Raw genomic sequence first — 12127 nt, 5'->3', positions numbered from 1 at the left:
CACATACTTTCACATAATTTAATTTCTGTGAATAAAAGTTGTTTTAAAATTTAAAAAAAGAAGAAGAAATAATTGTTCGCACAAAACACAACGGCTGATGGGTATCTTTGGCATCTTATCTTTGAAAACGAATAAACTTGCATTTTTCGACACATATTTACAACATTCCAAACATGGTATGGGGTATGTGGTTGCAAATTTCATACCCCAGTTTTTTACACAAACTTTACAAACTGTTGCAGCAATGAATGATAGTAAATAGACAATCAAATTTAACAACAGTATAACAACCGGTATACTTTCTTTTGCGCCTCAGTTTTTGACGTCAGTTGCATGACTGTGATTTGTTTCCTAAATGTTTATTTCTGTTAGCTCTTTAACTGTTTACTTGTGTCAGCTGCACACTATGTAACTGTTTACTTGTGTCAGCTGAACACGATGTTACTGTTTACTCGTGTCGGCTGCACACGATGTTACTGTTTACTCGTGTCAGCTTCACACGATGTTACTGTTTACTCGTGTCGGCTGCACACGATGTTACTGTTTACTCGTGTCAGCTTCACACAATGTTACTGTTTACTCGTGTCAGCTTCACACTATGTTACTGTTTACTCGTGTCGGTTACATTCATTTTACTGTTTGATAAATTTGTTCAAATGTGTCGTTATAGTCTGTATTAGTTGCCAAATTAGCAAACTCCCGTTGTATTTGTGATTTCTTTATTTTTTATTAAATTAAATAACAGTATAATGTATACTTATTGTCAGTTGTAAATGAAGTAAAACGCAGTTTCCGCTATGTATCTATGTGTTTCTACGAATTATAACATCGCGCCAAGTTTTCTACTGGAAGACAAAGACTTCTTTCACAACGTATCGCTCAAATGGTGCTATATCCAAAAACGATTTCCCCAATATAACACATTAAAATTTCAGTGTTCTCAAATCCGGAAATGAGATTGTCATCTTGGATAAGGAACGGATGGACCCAATCGTATAAAGCCCGACAAATGGCTGTGCAGAGTTGCTTTCCCTTGGCAAGTTAGACACTGATGGGCGTGGGATTGAATCGCTGATAATGTTTCTAGGTTTGTCAGCTCGTTGCTCGTGGGTTTCATCAAAGTGATAAACGCATAAAACCTGCATCATTTCGGGCTAAGATCCCACATCAGGGTGACAAGCCATCATAGAACTGGAATACTTTTCAAAGCTGAGTGAAACGAAACCCAAACCACTCAGTAACTACAACTACGAGTTGCGGCACATGACAAGACAGGGACAAGAAAGACTTCGTTTTCTTAGAATGACCTACAGGTTACCACGGTACATTTTGCATTACGTATGTAGTGTAAACAATGTGAGCCCGTGAAGATCCGGGTTAGAATAGGACAATATATGTCCAGCGACGTCATGCGCCGGCGACAATATGTGCCGTCGTACATGCAGCAACATGGCCGCCGTCATATAGACTGAACACCTCTGTGGCGAAGACAACAAACCAGCGAAGAAAGAACGACAAATATTTCATGGTATACATACTTGAATAATACTCACAATGCTGTTCTCGTGAGCAGTTGAGCAATTTTAACTACAAATACACACACATTCAATCCCGGTTCTCAAAGGCCCTGAGACATGTGAGAAGTTTTAACACTCCAGTCAGCAATAGTGTTCAGGCAGCCTGAACATAATCGAGTCTGGACCAGACAAACACGTTGTTTGCATTACCGACGCTGCATGATACGATAGCACACAATCAGTCGGGTCACATACTGTAACCACTAGACGTCTACGACATGGGGTATTGAGGACCTGGTCTGCCCTGGAAACAGAAAGTGACACAGGCCTCAAGACACCCTTATCACACTACATTATCGGTAGGGACCGACCCCCGACCTCACTAATGTGTGTTTGGGAGAAAAAGAATTGTATGTTTGAAAATCCTTCCAAAAATGGGATGGCTGCTTGTACTAGTCCGGACTTATACTGGTTTTATTGTGCTAGTCCTCTGAGATACCATACGGCAGTTCAACATGGATACCCCACTCAGACAAAGTATACTGACTCCGAGCCGACCAGTCCTTGTTCTATCCCCTTAATGTTGTGAATTGTTTGATAGGCATTACTTAGAAGTTGACGGATGACAAGGTAGACACAATTTTATGGATAACAACTTCTTTAATACTAAGAAATGTCCCTCATTCAGTCTTGCTTGACAACGGTATAAGGATCTATACCGGAACGTATTAAAGAAGTTGTTATCCATAAAATTGTGTCTACCTGAATGTTGTGATCAAAACAGGGCAACAACAAGTATCGTCTTTTAACGTATTTTGGTGTGACGCTGCCGGCGAACGAACTACCGACCATCCGCTCTCCGGGCAGGTATCATGTGATCTGTCCCTTACCTTACTTCGAGCAGGATGAGTGTAAAGCGAGAAGTTGAAACATCCAACACACATATGCTTAACTTCTTTGAGGGGCATTTAGAAGTTGGAATGGTAACTAAGACAAAATTGTTATGGATGAGCAACTTCTTTATTACAATTGGGCGATTCAGTTGGTTGATGGCTGAGATTGCCACGTCTCCGTGAAGACGACGTATAACTTCTTTGAGTGGCATTTAGAAGTTGGAATGGTAACTAAGACAAAATTGTTATGGATGAGCAACTTCCCAATTGTAATAAAGAAGTTGCTCATCCATAACAATTTTGTCTTAGTTACACATATGCTTAGCAGCTGATTCTGTTACATGTATGACGTTTGCAATTTATAAGTATTCTTTTCTATGACATAAGCTATAAAGTTGTTCCTGTTCACCTTTATTCTCGGCTTGATGTATATCTAAACTCGGAACATCTGTCTTCCTCTGGCGACTACCCAGTGGGGATTCCGGATCTGATTAGGTGCTCAATATAGAATAACTCCATGCATCTACGTATCAATTACATAAGGGACCGTGTGGTCAGGCTCTGCGTGTCATAGTTGCTCACGCTTTCATTCACTGGTTTGCCTGGCTTTCACTTCATTACTTACAGGCCGTCTGGATACAACTGGACTAGTGCTGGCGGTAAACAATATTCACTCACTCACTCACTCACTGTATGACTTTGTGAGGCTGACGTACTACTTTATTTCTCCCCTTAGCGACAACTCGTTTAATTTCTTGAATAGAATGTTAAAATATCGGGAAAATTATATGCATTTGAAAACGACATGTGGACTATTTAAGGGTTTAACGCCGCTTTGAATAACGTTTTTGCTACCGTATAGACTATATCATGACAAGCCAGCTTGATGTAAAGGGAAGTTCAAAATGACGCATGCCGTTGATGTGCGTGCGTGCGTGCGTGCATGTGTGTGTATGTATCTAGCCTGGTGGTTTAAAGCATTTACTCATCACGATCAACCAGCTCATTGCATCAAGAATGCAGTTCCGCGAAACCGCTCGCTGAGTCACTTTACGGACAAGAGACATACCTCTTCTTTCCGCTTCCGCGAACTATTATATAATTACTCATTTCAAAAGTGCAACAATGACTCATTTCCGCATTCTTGCTCAATGAGAAAAAAATAGAACACTTTATACTTTAATTCCGATATCTCATGTAAACACTCATATAAATAGAAAACATACAGTTCAAATACTAGTAGTTACTCACAACCACAGGTCTATGCTGAAGGAATAAAAAAATTAAGGCAACAGACACATAAGATGTGACTCTTATGACATGTATTTATAGATCGACTCATCACATGACATTCGTAGGCAGGTTTAAGGTGTTTGTTTAACAGTGCGGGTTTTATCTCACGAAGCTTACTTTGGGTTCACCTTCCTGGTTACGTGGGCATGGCGTTGTGTTGTATCTCTAACCCTTGCTTGCATCGTGTTTGAGTTTACCCTGGTTTGTTTCAGGTATGTACGAGTTATATGTTTATTGTTGTGTAATATATGTTATTAGCACAGGTAACTGTTAAACTTCGAGTCACCTGAGTCAACCCATGTTACCACGTGTCTGGCAACCAGGGTTGTAACTTGATTCAATCTAAGTTCACCAGTGTTAACCAGGGATAACCTGGGGCGGTATCCCAAATAAAACGCATAAAATGCAACCTTAGATATAATACAAAATGGCGGACAGGAGAGGGAGAAACACAACAGCCATGTGTTTCGCTATATCTACGTGAAGCTAACAAGTATATAATTTCTTGACAAAGCTGCCATTGCAACTTTTCTATTTAATGCATGTAAAACGACAAAAAGTTCAAAATGACGCGAAGAACTTGAAACAAAGCTACAAAATGATCATCAAAGTTTCATTATTAATTCTAAAGTTAAATATCCCTGATGCATATCCTAATACTCATATACTTCCAATAACTAGTTGGGGCACGGGTGGCCCAGTCGTCTAAGGCGCCGCGATTCGCTTTGCAGAGTTGCGTCCATCGGGCACACCAGAAACCTATGATTGTGGGTTCGAATCCCGGTTCGCCCCGATTATGTTTCTAGGTTTGTCAGCACCATACCCGTGCTCGTGGGTTTCACCGAAGTGGTAAACGTCTGAGACCTGCATCACTTCGGGCTTTCCTCCCACATTAAGCTGACACGCCGTGATATAACTTGAATAATGTTAAAAGCGGCGTTAAACCCAATTCACTCACTCCAATAACTAGTAAAATAAATTCATTAAAATGCCTTTCTTCATGATTGAATCAATAAATGAAACGAAACAGCTTTAACGATGACGTCATCTGATTATGACGGAGTACCGCACCTTCAGGGGTTCAGTAGGTATGGGCATCATAGGCTAACCTAAATATGGCGTAACTCAGTTAACGTGCTAACATTGGTCAACCAAGGTTAACTTGGAATTTACCATGGTCAACGCGGGTTCACATGGGTCGAACGCAAGCCTTGTCAAACTTGACAACGTTTTTATATAGCTGAGGTCCTGTGAGCACATCTAAAACATTAGAAAAGCTCACACTTATAAAGGGTGAAGTAAAAGTGAAAACATAGGATACAAATTAAAGTATTCTAAATATTACATGCTTTATTTAAGACTTGTATTAACTGATAAGAAGGATTGGGAGGGGAGGAAAAGCAGTGAGATTTCGGGGCATGTTTAGATCATGCGAGTATCTGCTGCGATGAACAGACTGTGGGTTTAATAAGGCTGCTTGAAAATCACATTTTACTTAATCTTTTTAACATAAACAGTATGTTAGAGTTTCTTTGGAACGAGAACAAATACCAGTTACATGGTGTGAGCATGGTACCTTGTTGAGCAAAACCTTTATAACACAACACGTCATATTCTGGAATTACTGACATCTTCAATTGTTTAAAAGATATCTTGAAGTGAAGATATCGTGAATTGAATGGAAGATATCTTTAATACAGATACTTGTAGATATCTGCAATAATATATAAGATATCACGAAATGAATTAAGGATATGATGAAGCTTATAACTGATATCTTCAAAAGAATCCTGATATCTTAAATTCGATTAATAACAAAATATCAAGAAAGTCATGTTTGGTTATGATATCAGTGATTCAATTTAAGGTATCTTGAAACGTCATTATTAAATACTTCCGCTTATTTATATATATTTTCAAATACTTCCGTCTGTTAAGTATTGAGGGTAATGTTTCTGACTATGGTGGAAAATTTCTTCTCACCTCGGAGACCTTGTTTACAAATTGATCACTGCTGTCATAGTCAGTCCCCTCAACTCATCCGCGAATTCCGTGGCGTGCTGTTGAGACTAGTTCCTGCACAAGTTGGGCGTGGTTTGGAACCGGGAGAATCTACGGATATGTAGGCAGACCGGAAGTATTTAAAGATATCTGTAAATCATTTCCCGTACTTTTGGGATAATATATATAATATATAGCTACATAATAATAATTATTTTGTTGTTCCTTCATGTTACTTAAATGATATTATATTAGCATACAATTTTTTTTTGTTCAACAGTCTGAAGCATAATCAATTCTTTCAAACATTTCCTGTTGTTTTCAAACCTGTTCAGATCTCAATATTTTGTTGATTAATTAATTGGTAATATGTTCTTATTTTCTGAGTATCTAAGTTGATACTTGATGGCTCGTGTTGAATGCATCGAGTACAGGTTCATCTCTACCACCATTGTCATTTTTCAAACTACAGTAAACTACGGTTATAACGAACACGCTTATAACGAACTGACGGATATAACGAACTAACTTTTTAGTCCCGACTATTTGCTGTAGTTATGCTATATATTTGCTTATAACGAACTAGGGTTATAACGAACTAAAAATAGAAGTACCTTTGAGTTCGTTATAACCGTAGTTTACTGTATTTCTAGGTATTTATCAACTCGTCCACACTGGGCAACGATCTCTAATGTCAAGCACAAACACAACCTTCAGCGACCACGACGTCAACGTCCACCTACGTCGTTATGATGACCTCTACGCCAACAAGTATCTACCAGCTATTGTGTTGGTGTCGGTGTTGATGGCAACAGGCATAATCGGCAACTCTCTGGTCTGTTTTGTGTATCTGGTCAAGTTCAAGTCGAGTACCGTCCGCTGTTTCATTGTGTCCCTTGCGGTCATTGATCTTATTAACTGCGTGATAAGTTGTCCATTTGACATAGCGGATATGCGTTATCGCTACACATTTGGGTCTTACGTCGTCATGTGTAAAATGATGCGTGTGTTTGTAACGTTTACGTCAGTGTCTTCAGGTTTAGTTCTCATACCTGTAGCCGTGGACAGATATAAGAAAATATGTCGGCCATTACAGAAACAGATGGACATCCGCTCTGCCAAGCTGGCCATAGGTGCCTGTTGTACACTCGGGGTTGTGGTGGGGGTTCCTGCAAGTGTGTTCTACGGACCACGGACCGTTACCACTGACATTGCATCAATTAATGGATCAGATTGCAGTACACCTGACATTTATGTTGGGACTCCATATCCACTGATTTATAATGGATTCAATTTAACAATTTTTCTGACAACGACGGTATCACTGAGTGTGTTGTATTCGCTTATATGGTGTCAGATACGAAAACAGCGGAATTACAGGAAGGCCTTGCAGGCAAAATCTGTAAAATGTCGTCATTCGAGTTCATGTGTTGCAACTGATACTGAGTCTGTGACGCAATCTCGACGGAAACAGGCTGAAACAGCACCTTATGAGGACAATGCGTCTTTTGGTGGCGAACGGGAGCCCCCTTCCTCATTGACTGAACGTGTCACTGACGGTCACATCGAATACGTATCCTCACAATCAGCCGAGGAAACGGCCAGCCAAATGTCATCTAAGAAGGAAGTCCCGACACACGATACCGCGAAGTCACAACGCGTACACAAGACATCACCCCCTGGACTTGCGAAGAGCGAGGCAGCGATAAAGAAGACAACGTTGATGTTGTTTTTGATAACGCTGACATTTGTACTAAGCTTCCTGCCTCATCTTAGTCTCATGGCTGCCAGAGCGGTCAACAAGGAATTCTTTGATAAAGTTGACACGCCACAGTTCGGGGCTTTCTATTTCTTTTTCAAGTCCTACTTCATTAACAGTGCATTCAACCCCATCATCTACAGCTTCTTCAACCCCCTGTTTCGCAGGGAACTCGTGGCTGTTGTGAAGAGGTTTAGGTGCAAACGATAAACACTTTCCGGGTTTTCCTCTCACATCAAGCTGCCACGCCTTTACATAACTGGAATACTGTTAAAAGAATCACTCGCTCACATCACATCGTAGGTTTTCGTACACGTTGCGTTTATATTCTATGTTGACCTCCGACCCAGCACGTTCCTTCGGTCGTAAGAGGCGCTCAAATATATCGGGATTCATGCTCAGTGATTTGGTTGATTGCGTGTCAGCCTACCCCGACGGCATGGATCGTTGCTCATCATATCAATCACTGGATTGCCTCACCCAGGCTCGATTATTTACAGGCCACCGTCATATAGCTGGAAATTTGCTGCGTTTGGCGTTAAGCAACAAAGAAAAAAATACAAGCAAACAAACAGAAAATTGTAAACAATAAGCACAGTGTACGTTTTCATATCATATGTAGCTTTTACGTCTCATGGGTTTATAGTATTTGTTGAACAGTTATGATGCAAATGATACACTCTTTACGTTGTAACTATTTATATCTCATGTTGCGTTTATAGTATTTGTTGAACAGTTAAGATGCAAATGACGAACACTTCACATTGTAACTTTATATATCTCATGTCGCATTTATCGTATTTGTTGAACAGTTATGATGCAAATGATACACTCTTTACGTTGTAACTATTTATATCTCATGTTGCGTTTATAGTATTTGTTGAACAGTTAAGATGCAAATGACGAACACTTCACATTGTAACTTTATATATCTCATGTCGCATTTATCGTATTTGTTGAACAGTTATGATGCAAATGATACACTCTTTACGTTGTAACTATTTATATCTCATGTTGCGTTTATAGTATTTGTTGAACAGTTTAGATGCAAATGACGAATACTTCACATTGTAACTTTTCATATCTCATGATGCGTTTATAGTTTTTTGACAGTGTGCCCGCCTCAATGACACGTGACCAATTCAACTAATCAGAATGCAGGAATTTGCGTTTATAGTATCTGTTGTTAACTTTTTCACTGTGAATAATTTAGCTGCGTACAATATACAAATAAAAGTGCAGTGTTGAGGAACATTGTATACTGTTTATACAACCTAAATATGATCGTTTCACTTTTCCTGCTAAGAATGAGATCATTTGAAGGTGTTGCTTGGCAACCATGCTATTTGTGAACACTTGTGATAGACTGTCACCAGGATGTAAAACTTAGACATGGCTATGTCTTGTGCTTACACGCTGAATCATGTGCTTACACGCCTTGTGATTTTGTGTCATTAATTTTGTATTCACCTGCATGATGTATAGCATTACACTTCCGAATGTAAATTGCAACAAGGAAATAAAGATCCTCAACCACGAAATAATCGATTTCGTGCCAGTTATTTGGTAAGAAACTTCACTTGGATTTAGGAACGTGCCCAGATTCAGTGGTCGTAGGTTCGAGTCCCATTGTCGACCGATTATGATGGTTAACAATACCAGTGTGCGTGTGTTCTATGAAACATGGAAACATCTAGGTCGTGCATCCCTGCAGGTCTACCCCCACACTAAGCCGCCACGCCGTGATATTAAGGAAGTACGGTTCATGTGGCATTAAATCAAAATTCACTCACTCATACAACTTCGAGTTTTAGCAGATGGTACAACTCAGTCACTTATTCTCATATTTATTCCTGTTTCGATTGTATTAAACGATAGAAGGATTAACTTAAATTGAATTAGTTCAACAGAATGTGATGCACTCAACGCCAAAGTAACTGTGGTCATTATACAGTCATTGCTAACTGAACATGAATATTAACATTGCCGTTAATGATGAAATGTACCGTATAACAGTTTGGACAACATTCTTACTGTACACCCAACAGTTCACGTGTTGATACATTCCTTGAGATTAGCATTCATGCCTTCTGGGATCAAAAGTGGAAGAGTGGGTCTGGTTTTACGCCGCTTTTAGCAATATTCCAGCAGCGGGGGACACCAGAATGGGCTTCACCGTTGGGTTCCAAACGAAAGCATCAACGATAATTTTCTGTCCTTTCAAAATGCAGTAATTCTCTTCTGGGGAATTTCACACTATAAGCTGTACTAAAGATTATTCTTTGGCAGAAGTATTAGAAGTATTAAGTTTGATATTTTTAATGTGTTTACATTTTTGTGAAAGATCGTTTTTCGATTCCCTACAGTGCCAACTAAACCCTATTAAAACAGTGCATTTGTTTCTTCACAGAAAAAGACAGGAGTTAACGTTTCTATACTTCTATGCTACTACCGGGTTGGAGACACCATGCCACAGTTTAACATGGCTAGAGACAAAGCATACTGATTTCGAGACAAAGAATACTGACTTCGAGACAAAGAATACTGACTTCGAGACAAAGAAGACTGACTTCGAGGAGAGTAGTCCTTGCTCCACCCCTTAATGCTGAGCGCTAGGCAGGGTACCTACGAGTACAAGTGTCATCTTTTTGACATATTGTATGGCGCGGTCTCCGACCTTCCGCTTTCCGGGCATCCCTTACAGAATCCATAACACCAAGGAAGAGGTCCTGTAGGTCAGACATGAACACAAATGGTGGTGGAACTAAAATCAAGGTATAATTGTTTAAAATAATAATTAACAGTACATGTTTTACTCAAAAAGATACAAGAACGTGTGGTTAGTCTACACAGAGTGTTATCCCCCCCCCCCCCCCCCCCCCCGATATCCTTTGAAGTTTAAATTTCTTGTATTTAGGATAGATGACCTATTTAAATATTTTACATATTTCTTTCGAATTTGTTATCAGAATGTATGCAGCGTAAAGAACAAAGGGTTATCATATGTTGACAACAAGAACCAGAGTAGTTGAAGTCAGAGTACATGGCTAATCTCCAATACCTAATCCCAGGACAGTAATACTCGGTGTCCTCCCATTAGTTAGACGTCCCAATAGGTAGACAGCTTATAACAACACTTTAAACGGTTGAGATCACACTAATCCTTATGCCTGTTACCTCAGACTTTAAAATGGAATAGTCCAGATAAGATCTGACAAACAAAGCAAAGTAGCTTTAAATAGATACTTTAATATTATACTTAACATTTAATGACACTTTACATTTGATAAATTTTATACAGTTTCTAACAACACTTTGTGACAGTTTCTGGTAATGTACACTTTACATTATATAACTGTTACAGTGTATTTATCCCAGACGAAGCAAGTGTCCACAGGCATCTGAATACTCAATAGCAGACTTGTCACCCTGCTGCACCCGTCTGTCTTCAGTTGTTGAAAAAGCCGGCCATAGGTTGTTGCTTGACGATCTGGCAAAAGGGCGAACACTAGAGGGAAGGTGTTGGGACCAACTCTGGCATGAATGATGTATACTTGATCCCATTGTGCACTCAACCGTAGTAATTGTTGTTTCAGCGCGTCTGCGTTTTTTCCTTTTGGGAGTGAAACCTTGAAATAGTAATCAAAGGATCGCGAAATAGTAATTAATGAACCATGGCCAAATAGTAATTCAAGGGTCATGACTCTATTAGTAAAATGAGGCCTGCTTTTGTGAGTAAGCCTCGAAATAGTAATCAAAGGATCACGAAATGGTAATTAGTGGTGAAATGAAAGGACCATTGCTAAATAGTAATTAATGGATAATAACCAATTGGAAATTAAATGATTATGGTTAAATACTAATTACAAAATCACAATTAGTAATTAAAGGATCATGGCTAAATAATAATTAATGGATCCCGGCCAAAGGATAATGAAAGGATCGCGAAACAATAATTAAAGGACCATGGTTAAATGGTAATTAAAGGAGCAAGGCTCAATAACATTTAAAGGATAATGGCTCAATTACTTAAAGGATCACGAGCCAGTTATTTACTTGAAATGATCATGACTAAATAGTAATTAATAGATCTTGCCAAATAATAATTACAGGATCACGACACAATAATTTAAGGACCATGGTTAAATGGTAATTAAAGGATCGTGGCTCCATAATAATTAAAGAAAAATGTCTCAAAAGTAATTAAAGGACCGTGGCTCCATAATAATTAAAGAATAATGTCTCAAAAGTCAGTAAAGGATCGTGGCTCCATAATAATTAAAGAATAATGTCTCAAAAGTCAGTAAAGGATCGTGGCTCTATAATAATTAAAGAAAAATGTCTCAATAGTAATGTAAGGATCGTGGCTCTATAATAATTAAAGAAAAATGTCTCAATAGTAATGTAAGGATCGTGGCTCCATAATAATTAAAGAATAATGTCTCAATAGTAATTAAAGGATCGCGGCTGCATAATAATTAAAGAATAATGTCTCAATAGTAATGTAAGGATCGTGGCTCCATAATAAATAAAGAATACTGTCTCAATAGTAATTAAAGGATCGTGGTTCAATATTAATTTAAGGATCATGGATATAAGGGAGTATTATTGAAAGTGACTTGCTGCACTATCCCTCGGTTGATCTAATATGTGTTTGCTCATTT

General features: G+C 38.8%; 1 protein-coding gene across 1 annotated transcript; it reads left to right on the top strand.

Annotated features, from left to right (window-relative positions):
* The first annotated feature begins 2689 nt into the window (after positions 1-2689).
* LOC124147595 (cholecystokinin receptor type A-like) lies at positions 2690-9022 on the top strand. The gene is made up of 2 exons (XM_046518262.2): positions 2690-3915; positions 6358-9022. The coding sequence occupies exon 2, from the start codon at positions 6396-6398 to the stop codon at positions 7671-7673; it is 1278 nt and encodes a 425-aa protein (XP_046374218.2). The 5' UTR covers positions 2690-3915; positions 6358-6395; the 3' UTR covers positions 7674-9022.
* Positions 9023-12127: the final 3105 nt, after the last annotated feature.

This window comes from Haliotis rufescens, unplaced genomic scaffold (assembly GCF_023055435.1).
Source record: "Haliotis rufescens isolate VD_foot unplaced genomic scaffold, xgHalRufe1.0.p SCAF_1, whole genome shotgun sequence".
Taxonomy (NCBI): domain Eukaryota; kingdom Metazoa; phylum Mollusca; class Gastropoda; order Lepetellida; family Haliotidae; genus Haliotis; species Haliotis rufescens.
The sequence above is the reverse complement of the archived record's forward strand: the minus strand, read 5'-3'. Positions and strand labels throughout refer to the sequence as shown.